General features: G+C 34.5%; 1 protein-coding gene across 2 annotated transcripts; it reads right to left on the bottom strand.

Moving 5' to 3' along the window:
• Positions 1 to 428: 428 nt before the first annotated feature.
• Positions 429 to 18,622, bottom strand: LOC132276675 (kinesin-like protein KIN-4A). Of its 2 annotated transcripts, none has more exons than XM_059778226.1 (26): positions 18,178 to 18,622; positions 15,980 to 16,126; positions 15,736 to 15,885; positions 14,675 to 14,928; positions 14,043 to 14,230; positions 13,836 to 13,960; positions 12,303 to 12,339; positions 9,065 to 9,156; positions 8,836 to 8,946; positions 8,474 to 8,587; positions 8,141 to 8,234; positions 7,810 to 7,919; positions 6,989 to 7,087; positions 6,790 to 6,903; positions 6,571 to 6,687; positions 6,402 to 6,482; positions 5,246 to 5,317; positions 4,543 to 4,636; positions 4,141 to 4,172; positions 3,956 to 4,053; positions 3,767 to 3,865; positions 3,169 to 3,390; positions 2,608 to 2,770; positions 1,656 to 1,826; positions 1,253 to 1,567; positions 429 to 926 (listed from the first exon to the last, which is right to left on the bottom strand). In XM_059778226.1, the coding sequence occupies exons 1-25, from the start codon at positions 18,295 to 18,297 to the stop codon at positions 1,343 to 1,345; spliced, it is 3,129 nt and encodes a 1,042-aa protein (XP_059634209.1). In that variant the 5' UTR covers positions 18,298 to 18,622; the 3' UTR covers positions 429 to 926; positions 1,253 to 1,342. The 2 variants fall into 2 exon arrangements, with proteins under 2 accessions (XP_059634209.1, XP_059634210.1); XM_059778227.1 differs by having other exon boundaries at positions 1,656 to 1,811; positions 18,178 to 18,621.
• Between the last annotated feature and the right edge of the window lie 1,441 nt (positions 18,623 to 20,063).

Below are 20,063 nucleotides of genomic sequence, written 5' to 3'. Positions count from 1 at the left end.
TGTATTCTTTGTTAGCCAAGTTGAGAAAACTGAGAGAATAGATATATATATATATATATATATATATATATATATATATATATTTTTTTAACCTGTCAGATAAGAACATACAAGAGATTTACATTCACCGGCTGCAATAGCCATAACATCCAAAGGAATGGAATCAAGAGGAACATCAGATTGGATTTGAGGTTTTGAAAGCTGAGCAATAGCATGGGGCCACCTGATTACCTTGGCGCGAAACATGGCTAATAGAGGACACCCTAACAAGAATGAGAGAGAGAGAGAGAGAGAGTTTTCTTAAAAGAATTTTCATTTGGTGTCATACACAGAGAGTCCTCTTAAAAGAATTTTCATTTGGTTTCATACAAAATGCTGAGGAGTGCAATCCAATACATCAACACAAAGGATAAAAACAGAAGACACCCTTAAAAAAATTACACTTCTGCTATAATAAAATTTTCTGCAGAATTCAGTTCTTTCAACAAAATCAATATTGTGCTCTCACACAATAAAACACCATAAAAAATTAATGAAGAAAGGAAAAGAAAAAGAAAAAAAGAAAAAAGAAACAATCAGAAAAGACCTTTAGATACACACTACTATGACCTGATGAAAGTGTCTCCTCCATCGAAGTAGTTTGTTGTTATTGGCAGATGTGTATATACCAGAACACCGAACACCACCACCCATTCACAAGCATGATCTTCTTTGATCAATGTGTCACTACTTGCACCTTCTGATTCTAACATTTTCTTTGTGACTACTCGGGTGACCCACCGGTTGCATCACACTACTTTACAAGATGCTCCCAGTGCAGTACCCACCGCTACAGAACTCCAGGATTACAAACCTATTTTACCCCAAAATCCAATTCGTCCAAGACGGCTATCAGCAGAAATCCCAACATCCTCTCAAACTGCAGACTGTATTTATACATATAAAACAAAGAGGGAAAAAAAACAGAAGAAGAAATAAGAAAAATATCTTATGTTTTTTATATATAGAAAGTGCTTAAAAGCTGAAAATTCTGATTTTTGTTGGAAGTTCACAAGACTAGAGATTGAGAAATTAGCAACAACATTAATTGTCCCAATATGTTGACACAGGTATAGGTAATCAAGTAATATCCTAACCTATAAAATTTTAAGATCTGAGGAATTTTTGACTCAAACAAATCTACAAGTTATTGAAGATTAAGAATATAATTTTCACAAGAAAGATTAATTAGTCAAAGATGGTGGGATTTTACCTGTAATTGCTTATATGTTCTTCCCCCGGCCATGTATTTGGGGTCGGTCCTATGTGGGTTGAAGATGAATATACAGGAGCAACAAGTAAGCTAATGACTCTGATACAACACATTCGTCAGAGCTTGTGGACGAGGCCTTGCCTTCATGATTGTTTCATCACTGTGCCTAATCCATTCCGAGAGTTTCCATGGTTTCTGCCACTTCCATTTAAACTGTAACAACCACTGATGATGACTTCTCTTCCACCTCCATAGCTTCCCAGCTTGCCCCACAGCCGCTAATTTCTTCATTGACAACTGCCCCATTGGCACCATCTGCACCCACAGGGGATTCCCAGAATCATATTCGGCTAAACAGAAGAGCACATAACTAACATAAAACAAACCGGAGGAGGAAATTGACCTTCCGTGTCTGATCTACAAAGGCTGCCGAGTCTCTCACTGAACCATTAGCAATGCCTGCTGTATATTTGAGCTGTTTCTGGGCCGGCACAGATATTGGAGACAAGGGACCGCTCATATCATCGGCGAAGTGTTTTAATGAATTATGAGAGCCCCCCTGCTCATTTCCAGTCTTAAAAGTCAAAACAAAATTTTAAATTAAAAACAAAAGGCAATTTGCAGAATTATATTCATGGAACCATGACAATGCCATAACAGATGTATAAACATGTAGGAAGAACCTCAGAAAACCATTACACACACTTTACACATTCATAAAATTTGAAGCTCCAAAGGTTGACCCAAGCAGTGGCGGAGCCAGAAATTTACTTCAGTGGTGGCAGCCTTAATTACGAGTTCATTATTTGAGCTGATTCGGTTCAAGCCGAATGCATACATGCTGGGGAGAACTTTTTTCTTAATAATACTATGATAAAAAGAAAATTGGACCAAAACAATATGGCCCTTCATGTGGGAAAAAGGCAAGAATGATGATGAACCAAAATAATAAATTCAAAATTTAAAGTATGGATTGATAATATTAGGAGAAAAGTTATGGGTCTCTTTTGAATTTGGAGTAATTAAGAGTTTCTTTTAGAATATTTTTGGATTTTCTATGAGAATTTTATAAGTTTACAGTGGGGGGCATTTTTATAATTACAAAAAAAATCCCATATAAAATCAAAATAATATGGAAGTCCAGTTGAGGAAGCTGCCCCCGTTGGACATCATGTGGCTCCGCCACTGTCCCCAAGACTTACTGCACCAACCTTCATAAAGAATATTTGGATGATATCCATAATTCCATATTCAAGTGCTTGCTTGAAGTGACTCAACAATTTTGCCATATGCCCTAGACGAGTCTTACATAGTTAAATGATGCATGAAAAGAAAAATTAGACAAGTAATCTCACCGAAGCTGATGTAGCCAATGCAATTGCGACAGCTTGCTCTCTCACTTTTAGCTCCTTCTCAACTTCCTTTCTTCGTGCTTCACTCTGTCGTAATAAACCTACCAGTTCTTTCAGTTGCTCTTTTATTTCCTTGACTTCAATTTCTTTCTCCCATAACTGACACCTGTTGCCAGCACAGAAGATGATATTTTACATTTTGACCACATAAAAGAAACTTTCAAACTACCATAGTTCGAGAAATAGATTATCTGCGCAATACTATAATTTGAATTCAAACAATGATGAGATCAATCAGAAACAACAATCCAACATTTATCCCAAGCATATCTCTTTCTTTTTTTTCCTAAATTATCCCAAGCATATCAAAGTATTGATAACTTGAACGGATCACTTAAAGTATATTTGGCAACCTTTCAAGTTTCTCACCAAATGCACAAACTTTCTTAGCTCTTCATCAATGTTAAGTGAGATCAAGATTAACATAATACTAAATGGAATTACAAACTGTAGGTTAAAATGAAGATGAAATTATTCAAAACATCAGTAGGTTGAAGGAAACACCTTGTATCTGCAACAGAATTGAACATATATTGAAGCAAGCTTTTTGCATCTCCCATTGAACGCAACTGGTTCCACCGCCCACGACTACTAAAGGCACGCTCTCGTTCTTCGGCCTCTGAAAGTTGTGAAGCCATAGCTACAAGTGAATTTGATGAAATGCTTAGCATGTTCTCAAGAGAAGATATTCTTGCCATTCTAGCATTCGGTGACATTGACGATGCCCTGGACAAACAAAAACAAGCAAGGGAAATGATTGAAAAAATTATATAAACAGTCTGGTACTATTTATATTGTATATATCTCATGATGATGTCCTTTCTACTTTTCCTTTTTCCTTTTAAGGTACTATTTATATTGTATATATCTCATGATGTCCTTTCTACTTTTCCTTTTTCCTTTTAAGGTGGGTAATGTTGGGTGCTTCCTTATTAACTAATCCCACAATAAAAAGAAAAAGAAAATCGTGTCCTTTCTCCTTTTCCTTTTTCTTTTTAAGTTGGGTAATGTTCCATGCTACCTTAATCCCACAAAAAAAAAAAAAAAAAAAAATGAGATGGTGTCTAGATCAAATAGAATAAATATATTTAACACAATTTACCTGGAAAAACCATTCTTTCCTCTAGGTGGGCTTAGCCCCTTCGCAGAAAATTCATCAACTTGCTTCAACACAGCTAACTCTTCAGCCAGTGCAGCTCGCCTGGAGATGGCAATAATAATTATTTAGAAACCAAAGCACAATAGTTCATACAGAACTTACTATAAAAAGATATTTGAAATGAGTACATACACTTGACTTTGCTTCTCATACTCATAACGAACTTCATGAACATTCACCATGACTTCTAGCTCATGATCAAGCCAATGTTGCAAGGATTTATCATTGCTCTGAGAATAAACTTGGGTTAAACTGGTTTGAAATCAAACATGTAGCATAATTTACATACACTAAGATAAGGAAGCATAGCTGATTACCTGGCCATTTGTTCCATTCCCATTGCTAATTACTGGAATAAATCATATTATCAGAATTCAGAAAAATAGTTATATTGGACAATTACTAGAGTAAATCATTTGTGACACCGCCTATTTTTGATGAGGAGGATACCCTTATTTTCTAAAGGGTCATTATCCAGTGCGGTCCTTGTTAATCGAGGGTGCTGGGAGGGGAATACTGGATACAAAGCTAGCCTTTCAATGGTCCCTGATACCCCTATTTTCTAAATTACTGAAAGTCCATGTAAGCTTAATTGAATAGGGTATTTAGGGGATTGTTTACTTTTTAAACCCTAATAGGTGTACGTTTCATCAAACAAAGGGGTGCCAAATCATCAGCTTTAAAAAGACATTATATAAAATTTTAATGCAAATACATACCTGAATTCTCACGTGATGAAGACTTGCGTGCTTCTAGCAACTCTTTTAGCCTCTTGGTGGCCATTGCAGCCTCTTCTGTCTTTCTTTGAAGAACCTGAAACAAAGTTTGTTCCAATGAAAAGTGCCAATAATTTCTGTTTGATGTTAATGTAAACATCGACATCAATTCTGGAAGTTGACTCCATGAAAAGAATATATGGTTTATTATAGACAAGACCATCATATCTACTTTAAAATGGTGTATAGGTCAACTTAAAAAAGCCCAAATCTCCAACAATGTTTTGTAGATCATCTTTCATACAACTAAAAAGAAATGGTTTTTATGAGCTTCCAGCTCCTGGAACTGAAAACAACCTTAATCTGGGCGGCTGCAGGGATGCTAGATAATCTTGCCCCTCTATAGGAATACTCTTGCAAATAGAATAAATAGGATTTATTCTGCTTTATTAGTGATGACAGAACAATAATTTGGGTACATATGTTCCGTGATGAAGCCCACCTTTATGAAAGTAGTGTAGCTAAGATATTTTTGTAGTTTTTGGTATAGGAAAAATAGAAGCAGAAAGAAAAAGAAAACCCCATGTTTCATGTCAGGATGGAATTTTGAGGCATACAGCCCAAAGAAAACATGCTCAGTAGATGAAAGCATCCCCTCCCCCCAAAATAAAACACACATTCACACAAGCAGCAAAGTAATCCTCACCATTTTCTGGCGCTGATTTAGAGCTTGAAGCTTATGCCTTTCATACTCGTTTTTCCTTCCCTCCTTCCGTAACTGCACCGGCAAATGCAATATCAACACATAGAAGCAGAAATACATGTTATCCAATAGAAAGAATTATGAGTGAATGAACTGCAAACATAATTAATGAAAACTCTACATTTATTAAAAGCTATAATACTGGTCGGCTTTAATAGCAAAATCATATAAACTGCTGTTATCTCAATAAGATTTTCATTTGAGCAGTGCCTCAAGGCAGATTTATTACCATAAATTTTTTACCAACTTATGTGATAGCCACTTCTTTGCCCAACTCCGAAACAAAGATTAATTATTGTTATATTAATTTGAAGAAATCTCAGTTTTCATAAGAAGTGGCAGTAAGGCAATCATCTCTATGGTTCAAACAACTATCATGTTAGTTCTATGTAAGCTTCCCTGCACAACCAAGTAAAATATCAAGAAAGAGATCTGTTGAAAGATTTTATCAGTTACGAGTAATTCCATGAGAAGAGTGAAATGTGTTGCTTCATCAAATTTTTAAAAGAATAAAAAGAAAAAGATTCCCATCTACTTTTAGCATTTTCCAATTATAGCAAAAGAACAAGCTAGCTTATTTTACAAGAATATAATATAATTCCAGCCAGAGGGCTGCACTATGGGCTATGTAGCACACCGCTGGCACGAAAAGAAAAAAAAAATAGTAAAGTTCCTACTGACAGTGGATTACCTCAATTCAGCTCTGGCAATGAATGGGTTTAAATGAGAGTCATCATTACTAAGTCATGGATGATCATATCGAATGCAGGGGTAACACCAGATCTTTCAATAATCTTTGTTCTTTCTCAAAATAGCGTGTAGAATGCCATGATGAAAAGGGAACACACATCTGGCAAATGCAATAATTGTAACTGCTTCGAACACCCGATCCCCATTTCTTTATAAAGTGCGTAAATAAATAGTTAATGAAGTGCATATTTGATGTCAAAACAGAATCCATGGACATAACTTTTAAAAGCATAGCCCTTCTTGCTACTGATTTTTCCAATGCCACTTTCACTTCCTTTATGTAATTTTACAAGAGACATGCATAACATATTTGCATTAAGTTTGTAGCACAGGGAAAAAAGAAATGTACCTGTAGCAGTTCCTTCTCTCGAGAGGCCTTCCATTGTCGAAATTGTTCTGCCTCTTGCTTTATCTTATTTTGCAATTGAACCTACAACTTCAGAAATAAATAAGCAAGAACATACACTAAAAAGAAAATAGAAAATATAACGATAATGAAAGTTAAAGTGTAATTTAACCTTTTGTGCCTTGATGAATTGTATTTCATCTTGCAAACGTTTTGCGGCTTCGTCACTCTTCTGTTTTTGCTTTAAAAGCTGAACCTGATTCTCTTGTTTCTTCTTAAGATCTTGAATCTGATGTGTGCAGAATGTGCATTTTTTTATTTGTAGAATAAAATTATGATAAGGGATGTATATTAAATAAAAATTTGACATCTTGAGAAACAAAATCATCACCTGTGCCTCGAGTGATTTTAATTTCTGGGCATGTATGTCTTGGAACTTGTGTGTTTGCCCATCAGAACTAGCAGAAAGATTCTCAACTTCAGTCAACAAACGATCCCTCTCTTGCTGCATTAATAGAAGAAATAAATTAGTAAATATAAGTTTATGAAGGTTATAAAAACTTAAAGACATACAGGAAACTTGTATCAACCTGAACAGTTCTTTTCTCATCCTCAAGTTCCATGATTTTCTTTCCAAAATGATGCTTAAGAGCCATGGTGTCATAACCTCCAAAAAGTTTCATCTCTGACTGCAAGGACATTGAAATGTAAAGATGCATGTAAGAAGAAGAAAAAAATACTTCACTCGAATTCTCTTCCAACCCTTTGCAGGAGTTTGCATTGGAGAGTGCCAAATCAAAGGATCATAATACAGTGAAATGCATCTTTAGATGGAACAAACAGCAGAAACATTCTGTCAGCCATAAGCCTCACGGACTTGAATGGATGAACAAACAAACGATAAGAAAATGTAATTAATATACAGCTGCTTGTATTCTGAAAAAGAATTGACAACCTTATATCATACAGGAAGATCACTTAAATGCACCAATTAAGAATTTATAGCCTCAGATCAGTTCAAATTTAAATTTGGTAACAAGACTATTCGTGATTTCTCCCTATAGAGGTGTTGAACTCCAAGTAAAAGATGATCTCCAGTTACAATTATTTTCTTGAGACCTTTCAACATACCAATAAAATTATGCTTGCCGTACTTCTGCAAGAATATGGTCTTGGTTCTTTTATGGCAACATTTCATTATTTACTGCAATTAATCTTAAGTATTTCTTACAAGATCATGGTAAATAATTTCAAAGTTCTGACTCAAAGCAGGCTTCTGTATTCCTTATAAAATCTTACAAGAATGTGATTTGGGCGTGAAACAAGGTTATTAAAATTAATTTATAAAAGATGCTCTCTAAATAGCTACTAACACATTCATCAACACGAGTACATGAAGCTAATACTATACCTCTTTCTGCTCCAAACGTTTATTTAGCTCATTTAATTCTTTATCCATAGAATTTTGTAGAAGCGTATGCTCCCACTCTTTTGCTACTTCATCAATTTCCCCAGAATCACCTGCAAAAATTGGCATTTGTAACCTAAATGAATTGGATGAGCTACCTAAAAAAGGAAATCTGGTGACACGCAAACACACCCACAGATGACTAGAACAGGTAATGTTATAAAGAAAACATAGGTTTCAGCCTTCTTATTCTGAATGGCAATGCCTATTCAGAATTTATGCCACAACCAATAAATAGGACTATTGTGCAAGTTATAAAACAGAGAAGTCATACCCGTTATATTTTCACCCATTTGATAATCAGATGAGTCAATACTTTGCAAGCCCCTTTTGAGTCCTTCACTTTTCACAGAACAGGTGTCAACAACCTAAAAAATGAAGATCGATGTGTGAGTATGAAAGGGTTGACACATTCATAGTGAATTCTGAATAGGGTCATCCCCCCACCGCACACAAACACGGGGAGAGAGAGAGCCAAAAATTTGCAGCCCATCCAACTGATGCATTTGAGCCCACTTCAATTTTGACAAACTGTTTCATAATTAAAAATTATCTGCACAGAATAATAAGAAACCAAGTAAACCATAAATCCAAATCTACCACATACTTGATCATCCATTTCACATTGCTCTGTGGCAGCACATTTGCTGCGATATTCGTGAAGTTCCCGACAAAGATCCTCATTTGTAGCTTCGAGCCAAGCAATCCTTTCCTTTAGAACCTAAATAATTAGAAACATTTTTATTACATTTTTTGGGTAAGCAAGCAACGCACACACCCATTTAACCCCCACTTGGGGGCTTGAACCTTCAATCTCCCATTTGGGGAGGTAGCAGCATACCAAGGTTCCCATGGTTTTATGACTTCTTTTGATAGCCAATCAAATAGGAATTCCCTCCACAGGAAAGATTAATTAAGCGAAGTTCAATCTAGGATAGAGATAAATTTAGGTACGAAGGATGCAAGTACCTGTACTTCACCAGATGAAGCTCCTCCACCACGAGCACAAAGTTCTGCCTGTAAGAACTCTAACTGCTGCCGCATCTTCAACATCTCACTAGATAATGGATCTCTATTGACCTGTTCAAGAGTTAAACAAAATCCTTGTTTAAATAAAATGTTCAAGAATGTAAGGAATCTTAACGTGTTAGAAATGAAAAGGGAATTAAGGAGACAAAAGGACTGTTAAAAAACTTACAACAGGCTTATTCTGGATGTTGCGAGCACGATTTGCGTATTTTAGGGTGTTGAGAGTTTCCTCGGCATTTATATCAGCAGGACTAATGCAGGCTGGAAGGAAAGAGATTGGATAGCCATGAATAAGATCATAAAAAAGTTTTTAGCTACTGATCTCAAAAAATAACATGCAAATAATAGTTCTAAGGCAGAGAGGAAAAAGTAAAAAGAAAAAAATTAATTGGAAGATATGATCTCTAGTGTCACACTGAAATCTTGTTAAAAGGAAAACCACAAATTTCTACCCAAAAGTCATGTTTGTGTGTGGAATAAAACCAAAAAAATGCCAGCAGGTAAAATTATTAACATTATTGAGGAAAAAGCAAAAAAATTCACATTAAGAGTCTGTGGTAGGAAATACTTTTGCATGAAAAACGCTATCCTGCTAATAATGCATTTTTTTAATCATATTATGGGAAGGTTATAGATTTTTATTTCATCATCTTATTAGAAGGTAATAAATTCAACGGTCTGTTAGAAAAACACTGGCTGCTGCTAGAACAATAAAGTGAAGCAAAGGAGCATAAACATGGTAACAGACATGAACATACACAGGAAACAATAATCAGACGTACAGTGGACAAAATTGACTTTTTTTTTTTTTTTTTTCAAAGCAAAAGGACAAAATTGAATTTCAAAAGTTGCACAAAGGCTCAGTAACTCCATTCTGAGATGAATATTTTGAACTTCTTTAACTTTGTTGGAGATGTTATTTTTGGAGGATATCATTATAGGAGTGATTTAAGCCCTGACATAATATTGATATGAGTGAATCATGGGAGTGATTTTAGGAATCTCTCTTATATCTATTTATCACATGCTTGTATTCTTTCACCTTTAAATAGAGGTGATCATTGTATACAGAGATTAAGATGGAAAATAATGAAAGTGATGTAGCCCTTCGGGCTTTGAGTGCCGTGAATGTACGCCATAATGGCTGAATAACATGCTTGTATTTTTGTATCTTTCAACAAATTTCTCACGTTAAGGATCATATTTTGTATTTGAACTCTATATATCATCACGAAAAACCTCATTTCATATCCACAATTCCACATGTGGATGGTTCTGTGCTGACATGTGAATGATCATAGTTTGGACACAATTATTGAAGTATAATGGTTCCCATAGAGTTTAAAAAGTAACTTTTCCAAGTACAATATCATAGGAAAAGCTAAGAAATGTATAATTGTTAGGAGAAGCTTAAAATTTCTTTAAAAAATAAGTATTGAAATACAATGAGAATATAACATGGCTAATCTAGTCCAAAATTTCTCCACGCAATAAAGATATAAGAGGCATAATTTCTCATGCAGTAAAGATATAAGAGGCATCTATGCAAGGGAAAAATATTGGTGTGGGTGTGTTATTTGCCACAACCAAAAAATGTGAACATATAAGAGGCATCTTGATGTAGATTATTTTAATTTAGCACAAATAAGAAGATTAGATAGGAGGCACGTGAAAACTATGAAAAATAGACAGATGGAATTATGAGATAAGAACTACTTTAGTAGACATTGAATATAATCTTAGAAATGTGAAAGAATACTCATAGCAAGGTGTATAAAAGAGCAATCATTTCACTACATAGCATTAATCATCCGTAAGGGGAAGATTAATGCTATGTTGGAAAGATGACAATGTGGATGGAACGGATACGAGGAGAAAGAAGGGAAGAGGCAAATTTGTTTGATTTAATGAAAGAGAAGGAAAGGAGTTAAAGCCTCCATTTTTTGGAAAGAAGAGGATGATGGTAATATTATTTTACCACTATACCCTCCATATATAAATCAATATGCATGTAACCTGACAAATTTTGATGCATGAGAGTAACACCGTTGGTTCCATGTTAGATAGGAAATATCCTTAACCCTTCCTCCAACCTTCCTTCCACCCAAAGGATGACCCACCCTTCCTCCAACCTTCTCTTCTAACAAACAATGGAAGCATGCTCCATCCTTCCCGAATCCCCTCACTTCCCCTTTCTTCCCTCCTAACAAACCTAGGGTCAAAAGAAATGCTATTCATGGAATTTGAGGTGGATAGACAAAGCAAAGAAGTATTTCTGATGTGTTGCTTGATAATCAAATCATGTTGAGCAAAACAAATTATAAAATTTGCATAAGGCTTGACAATAATGGTATTAAATGTTGGATAACCAAAAAACATGACAAATAAAATGAGCATAGAGGAAATAAGGGTCTTGAGATGATGAGGAGCAAGACACAATAAGTCAAAGGAAGCATTAACGAAGAATAATAACTGATAGTCAGTCAAGATATGTAGTCACATCCATCGTAGACCAATAGTTTGCACCAATAAGACAAGGTTGCGTACATCTGACCCTCCCCATACCCCGCAATGGTGGGAGCCTCTTGGCACTGGGTTTGCCCTTATAGAAAAAGATGTGATAGTCCAATGCTTAATGACAAATACAGGCTCTACAGCCTTCAGTATGAGACAATGTTGACAACGATTCATGCATTTGGCCTAACAAACAAGAAAAGCCATTTTGATGAGTTGCAATAAGTCATTTCTAAATGATCCTATTCATCCTGAAACATGAAAATTAAGGAACATAATCCTTGTGGAAGAGCCCATGATTCCCATGTATAACCTTTAAAGAAAATAAGGCACTCTAAAACACAGGGATAAATGGATTTTCTTTAAAGCGACGCATATCTACACAATGGATCAGCTTTTTGAGTGATCGATGAATATTCCTTCTAAGAAATATCAGGTTGAGATGAGAAAATGGAAAACAATAGAAGGAATAAGAAGGTAGGAACCAAATGGGAAATTTGTAAAGAACATGAAAAAGATAATAGTAGTAAACTAATTGAGCATTGAAAATGTTGGTGATCACACACAAGAAAACATGTTTACAAACAGTCTCTTTGTACCTATATAGAACATTTACTCAATTTGAGAAGTTAAAATTCCCTGTTCAATTTGGCCTTCATTTCATATTTCCATATGTTTACCATGACAGCAGGTAAGGACAGACATACTAACTCATTAATGGCCTTATAGCATGACAGGTATATGCATACTCTTTTCATGTTACACCAACTACTCACGCATTTAGAGGACACGAGTGCAAAACCGAGTGCTCTGTCTTACACCATTGCTACAAGTATCATAATATACTGCCAATATGTAAAATAAAAATTACAAAAACAAAAACACAAAATTACCTATCATGACCGTTCTGCTGTTACCACCAAGTGAATCCTGCCAAAATGCAAAAACTTAAATTACATGAAAGAATAAAATAATATAAAGATAAGGATAAGGAGAATATGAAGTTGAAGCTTCCAAAGCTAAAGTTTGTATGGGATTATATCAGCTATTAGTTCCTTTCAACTAAGAGAGTCTAATTGACCGCAAGGGATACTGGATTTTCCATGAACATGATACATTCCATATATCACTTGAGGTGATTATCTTAGTGTAGTGCATTGATTTCTTACTTCGTAGTATCTCAGATTTGACGTGCAGGCATATTGAATTAGAACCTAAGTACTACTTTTAATACAACTATGAGATTTGTGTTTGCAACACGTGCATGTTACATTTCAACATCCAGAAGCCACCAACAACATTTTAATGTGGAATACATAGTAATTTTGACATAATTGCCTTCTACATTAAAATATAGAATTAGTTTTCTTTTAATTAAAAATGGGTGCCAATAACTCAATAAGTGTACAATACCATCTTAATAATGTGGAGATATTCTTAATGAGTAAATTAGTTAATTTTATGTTTACAAAATACTGGGGAAGTTTGATATACAAATGTTAGGCCCATTTCCTTAACAGTTTAACGGTTTGACACAACTGGTTGCCTAGGCTCCTAGTCCCATGTTACACCCAGCTGTAAAATTCATCCCTCCTTTCTTGATTTCCTCAAACTCTTATCAGTGTCCCTCAAAAATATAGAGCCAAACTTCTCAAAAATGGTGATAATAACAAGTGCAAGCCCACTAGAAGCATCTACAATGAACAGTTTCTAAGAGCTTTATAAGTCCTTGTCTCACACATAAAGGGAAAAAAACTGGAGCTTTCCAACTTACCTTCCCACCTAGTAAACCCAGATTTCATGGAATATTGCCAAAGTAATCATTTTTCACTTCAAATTCACCTATTGGTCAGTTTCCATCTCTAGGTTAACTGTATAAACTACGACTATTATTTTTACTTCATTTCCACCCATATAAAGCAATCACAGAAAAATCAATTTTGGATTATTCCACAGGACATTTTCGATTCTGAGTAACTGGACATTTTAAAATTGCAATTAGCTTCTGATGAGTATTTTGTATATCTAATCAACAACTTGCTATGACATCTATTTGCATCATATGAGATGTTAACCATATTATACAGGACATAATAGTAAAGAATGTCCCAAGTTAAAAGGTGAATTTTTCACAAATTGCGATACATATATAGTTGACGAGGTGTCCAAAGGTTCATGCATCTGTACAAACCACAAGGACATGCTTTGTTATTAAAAATTGAAAAAAATACATGATAGATCATTAATTACACTAGATGATAGTTTGTTGCATATTGGTTTTTATAAGTTCAAATCAACTCTAATAGCGCATCAAAAGGTATTTACAAGTGAATGTTGAGGCTGAACTAGATCATCTCCTCAACAAGCTGTAACAAATGTATTTTATGTAATAAAATCAAATATCAAACTTTTGAAGTGTATGGAACCTGCAAAAGCCGAGTAAGTTTACTGTCTCGGTAAGGAACATGCAAACCTTCTTTCCGCTTTTTCTCATCACCAAGTGCACTGATCACATTACCAAGTGCTAAAAGGCCTTTGTTAATGTGAACTCCTGTACAAAAGAATTGCATGTATTACTTTCTATGACCAAAAGCATCTCTTAGATGCAACAAATGGAAAATTGGTCAACCTACCTTCCTTAAAACGCAGACCATCCGAGCCCGTTCTTTTAGCTCGCTCTGATCCAGCAAGATCTACTAGATGCAATTTCGCACAAAGATATTCCTCGGTCATACTCTCATTGAGATTGCCATCACAAGGAAAAGCTGGATTGAGCTTACGCATTTGCTCTAGTGTGATGGTGAAGATGGCATGTGAGCGACTGCACAAACAAAAAAACAAGAAATGGTGGTTTAAATAGCCTGCAGTAACTACTGCAAAATTGACAGGAAAAAAATAAATAAATAAATAAAATCAGTTAAAACACTCCAATAAGAAAAGACTTCTACTAAACACAGAGGTAACAAATCCATCTAATCCCTTCACCCTCAATCCAGGCCCAATCGGTTAACCAATGAGCACATTACACGATTATAGAAATTTGAAACAATAAAATAAATTTGTAATCAACTTTTCCACATTAGGTGAATGAAATTTGAAAATGCAAATGCTTATTTTCGCACACCTAGATGATAAAAAAATGAATGGAAGTTTAAAATGCACAGGCTTCTTTTTCACCCACCCTGATGATAGAAAATTATATACATGGCATCTATCTTCCTTTAAGGCAGGATTAAAAGAATATATATTGTAATGAAAGATAAACCTTGACTGATTATTCATGTTTGTACTCCCTGTTGCCCTGCTCAAGGATCCTTGTTCCAGGTAACCAGCCATTTCTTTTAGTGTTCTGACATTAACTTCAGTAGATCCTGCCAGTGTAATAACACCATTGGATGTTTCGCGAATTTGTATTGGTGGTTTCCCGGGTACAGTTACTTTCCCCGTGTGCCCATTTGTAGTTTCTGATTTGTTCACACAAGTAGGATCCAGCAAATCTCGTACTTCTTCTTTTAGGATCTTCACATCAAAATTTTATTGTTACATACTTGCTATAGGAATGGAAGACAACATCCAAATATCAGAAACTAGTAACGGAAACTCACTGAACCAGAGTGGTAATCTACATATTACTCATGATCAGTGTCATACATTAAAAATAATAATAAAAAGAAGAAGAAGCTTTCAGACAGTGATTTTTTTTTTTTTTTTGGAACAAAATCAATTAAACAGCACTTCTTTGAAGGAAATTGAAATCCACAAAATGAAGATTGAAGTTATATCATCTACTTGAGTGGATGTGACATTTTGCAACTTGGGCTCAAAAAATCTTGTCCTGATAATAATTAAATTGTTGAACGGAATTTCAGAGATTAAAAAGCACAAGACCTAAAAAATTGAAAGAAAACTAAAAAGCATTATTCGTTAGGAAAATTCCACAAACCTAAGTTCACAAAGTGAAAGCCACAGTCATGAGCTTATGGTACAAATAAAAACAGTTGAGAAATATATTATGTGGACAAAATTCAGATATGTGTTTGTTTGGGTGTGTGCAATATTTATTGCCATCTATGATACAGATGCTGCATTATAATCCCTGTTGATATGCTAATTCAGTCATATGTACCATTTCCAGACACATCATACATTTGATCAGTACACAACCCATATGCTTTTCATTTATTTTCTTTTCAGTGGTTGAACATGATTTTCCAAGAAAAATACTAATAGCTTCAAAGAACTATACTGAAGAGAACCACCATGATGACTTAAGGAGTATATATCTTTATATATGAAGGATTAGGAAAAAGAAACAACTCAATGAACCTCAATGAAGGAAACATGCAATTGGAATTCAGTTTGATGCTTCGAACTTTCAATCTTGCTGAACAAAGCACTCATAACTTGAGGAATTAGTCCTGTTGGGGAGCCATCTTTGAAGCTAGTACCCATTGTATATGTTTTTCCTGAACCCGTCTGCAGAAATTTAAATGTCAATTACTACAAACTGCAAGGAAATTGAGCTATAATACACAAATAAGTAGTTATCTGTAAACAATAAAGCTTTTACCTGACCATAAGCAAGAACAGTAGCATTATATCCGTGGAACAAACCATCAACAAGTGGAGCAATGCACTCGTCAAACATTGCAGATGGGGGAGAACCAGCATTCCCATAGACATGATCAAAAGTAAAGGAATGTGTGCCAATTTGTACCTGCACCAGAGTCACAACCACTATTAACCCAAAAAGAGCCAAAATTATATCTGAAGAAAGAGTAAAGAGAAGAAAAGGCAACTCAACTAAAATGTCTGAAAGCTAAATTGACCATCACGTATAACTACGGTCGCACAGTGTTTAACAATGACGGAATCTAAGATAAATAATTGATAATAAGAAAAATAAAAAAATACAGCAGTTAATCCTCTCAGTTATTATTCTTGTTGTTATTTCTGTTGTTATTGCTTTCAGTTGTTGTTGCCGTTTTTGTTGTGTAGTTCTTATTGTAGTTACTTACAAACATATTTCTTTATAACCAGCTACTCTACACAACTCGCATAGACTACAAGGGAAGACATGCAAATGAGGAGACCTGAACCCCAAAGGCCTCCGAAACCAAAGCTCAGATACCTTGTTAGACTGTCTTCTAAGAACCGGACAAAGAAAATATTGGTTCTTGGAAATGACTCAGAGAGGGAAAGCGGGTAAAACAGAGGAAGGTGATTTGATGTATATGAGAGAATGTAAAATCTCAAAAGTTGAGACTATCAAAGGGAATGTGATGAATGAGATAGATGATACCTTGTTAAGCTATAAAGGAATGGGTCTCACAATATTATTATTACACTAAGGAATTGGAACAGGTACTTTTCAGGGTAAAACAAACTAATACACTCTGTGTGTCACATAATATGGAACTAAGATAACTTCAAGATTGAGTTCCCTTCTGATTAAATTTGACATGAGCTGGCAGACACTACTCATGATCATTTAAATTTAGACCTCTAGTCCTTTTAACGGATGAATTTAATTCTTTTTGACTGCATGATTGATTGAAAGTTAATATACCAGTAACCTATCATTATTCCAAAGTTAAATCTGTTGCATATTAGATCATCATAAGGTTTTAAGAAGTAACAAAGCAATTTACAATGACTAAAATTATTCAACTTTGAATTTCATGTACTTTGCTTCGCTTGGCTTTTGTAATTACAGTTTCATAGAAGACGACCTAATTATTCAGATTCTTGTTGGGCTACATAAGCATTGGAGGTTGGCCTATTAACCCTAGATATCATAAGTAAAGCAAAAATGTTATAGGACAGAGCAATTACAAAGCAAGAACCAAGGAGCTGAAGAAAGTGATTTCCCCAGAGAAAAAAACATGAAGAAATTAGTTGTACAATTAAAGTTACAATTACAAAAAGGACTTGTGAAATATCTTATTGGCAGAAATGGGTTTTATATAGTACATTCACCAGGTAGCAAAAAATAAAAAAAATAAAAACAAATAAAAAAAATTTTATATCTGGTATTGGAGAACTTGAGACAATATACATACAGATAAATATTCACCATGCTTGATACCCAAATTGAGCAGAATCCTTAAGCAGACCACTTTACATATACATTAGCTAAAATTGCAAATTTAATCCAAAATCAGTAACGAAAATAAAAGAAGCAGCCAATGAAACAACATGGATGAGTGTAGATAGCAGGGAGATACAACAGTTCCTTTCTTAAACTAAGAACCCATTCAGACTTCTGGTCGAAATCCGAAGCAATATGGCAGTGCATGGAACAATTTGATTTTTCAAGTCTTTTCTCAATGAAAATATATACATATATATATACACACACACACACACACACACCATATCAAATGAATTTGTGAAATTGGTACTGCAGAAAGAAATGTGGTCACTGTCCCCAAAGCCCAATAAAATTCTATATATGGACATTATTCCCCATATCTATTCAACCCAATTACCCAAATATCCCAAAACAATGAAATTGCTGTTAAAATCAGATCATGAGCGCACTGCTACTTTGACTAAAAAGTGAATGCATGCCTCTGAGATTTCCTGATTAGGAAAGCTAGAGCTAGAGCATCTTTGAGATCTAGATCTCCATAAAATCAATCACCAGAAATTCCCATCCTAAAAGTCAATCATCACTAAGAACTGAACCTAGAACTGATAGAACTTGAACAATTCGTTGCCATAATGAGCAATTGATGATCACATTCTGACTACTGTAAACAGTACCTGAGGCTTCCCAGAGACCACAGTGACACAATCCTTACAGCCTTGAAGCCGCTCATCGCCGATAAGCGGACGGATGTGAACTGCAACTTTCACGCAGCAATCTTCAGTAGCAGCTTCCATAGGAAGCAGCCAGATAGAGAGAGAAAAAAAAAAAAAAAAATTTAGCTAGAGAGAGAAAAAAAAAAAAAAAACAGTTAGAGAGAGAAATAGACTGTGTTTGTGGAAACAGTTAAGAGTGAGAGAAGAAGACAAGTTTTCTTAGAAATGGAGAGAAGAAGAAGAATTATGACAGGATAGTGATGCTGCAACAACAGAGAGAGAGAGGGGGTGAATTGGAGGAAGAGACAGACAGATAGTTGTTTAGAGAGAGAATAAAAAGGGAAAAAAAAATATTTGTAGAGAGAGAAAAGGGTAGTTGGGGGAATTATCAAATGTGGGTAACATGGAGGTGAGTGCATCAAAAGAATGGTTATAAGGTAACAACTGGAGGGAGGGACTACAACAACCACTATCATTTTCCTTGCTCTTCACTGCAACCCAGCCCTCAAAAACTGTTGTGTTTGTCAAATACTTTCATAACACTCTTTCCCATATTGCCCTTACCTCCCAACGGCTCTTCCTCAGTCTTCGTCAAAACAGTCGTCCCCGTTTCCGGGTGGTTTGACCATATTGCCCTCCGCTCCAGGACACCTCCACGTAAATATGGTAGAAGAAGGTACAACACAGCCAAAGCCACGTGATGTATAGAAATTGTAATCGTATATTGTGTGTGTGTGTGTATATATATACACACACATATACCACTTAACAAAGCTAAACTAATGTTACAAGAAATTTATGGATGCGGTATTTGAATTGATTTGGCTTAGTTGGATTAAGCTCGAATTGGAAATATTTTTAAAGTTATATAAATTTCGATTGTTAATTTGTTAAGAAATCTCTAGTCCAAGTCCAACTTAAATGGATTTAAGATTAAAAATTCTAACCTAAACTAAAAAATTGTCATATAAACTCATTTAAACACTATATTAAACACACATTGGGTTTGCATTGATCCATCTAAATTACACTTTTGTTCGAGAACAATCGTATTTTGTTTGCTCAAAGAGCATTAGTTCAGATAGTGTGGTGATTTTTTTTTTTTGGTTAAAGAGAGGCTAAGTGTTTAAGTCTTACCTGTGATATACAAAATTTTAATCTCAAAACAATTATAATAAGTTGGATAACATTTTTGTTTAATTGAGTTGAGTTCATTTGAGTTGTCACTAAAGCGATTTGAAATTTATTTTCCGAACGCATATGATTTTTTTTTTTCAAAAATAAAAATATTCTAAATTACACCTTAGTTCAAGTAAACTAAAGTGTATATAAAATTCCAAAAAAAAAAAACATGTCTAATATTTTGTTTCATATACTTTCTTAATTTCAAAGAAAATTAAGAAGTATTTCATAGAACAATTGACTATAGAGTAAAGTGTAAAAAAAAACTCCCATTATATAAAAATTATGCACAAAACACTCCTCCTATCTAGTATGAACGTATAAACCCTTTCAAAATTTGAGAAATGTATGCAAATTGCCCCCCTAACAGTCAATTATAATAAAAAAAAATTTATAAAATGATCAAAATACTCTTTCTCTTTCAGTAAAAGAGTTTTTATTTTTTATTTAAAATAGGGAGACAATATTTACATTCAATTTTTCTAACATTGTACCCTGCTTACCTTTTTCTTTATTTTATAATACCAAAATTACCCTTTTCAAATAATTTAGAATTAATTTTTCTTTTCCAAAAAAAGATGAATTCTAAATTACACCTTTGTTCAAATAAACCAAAAAAAAAAAAAAAAATACACATGTTCAAAATGGAAAAAGTTTCACACTTT

This window comes from Cornus florida, unplaced genomic scaffold, assembly GCF_030987335.1.
Source record: "Cornus florida cultivar Cherokee Brave unplaced genomic scaffold, ASM3098733v1 CherokeeBrave_3.0.0_Hap2_Chr10, whole genome shotgun sequence".
NCBI lineage: Eukaryota > Viridiplantae > Streptophyta > Magnoliopsida > Cornales > Cornaceae > Cornus > Cornus florida.
Note: the sequence above shows the minus strand (reverse complement) of the source record. Positions and strands in the feature narration are given on the sequence as shown.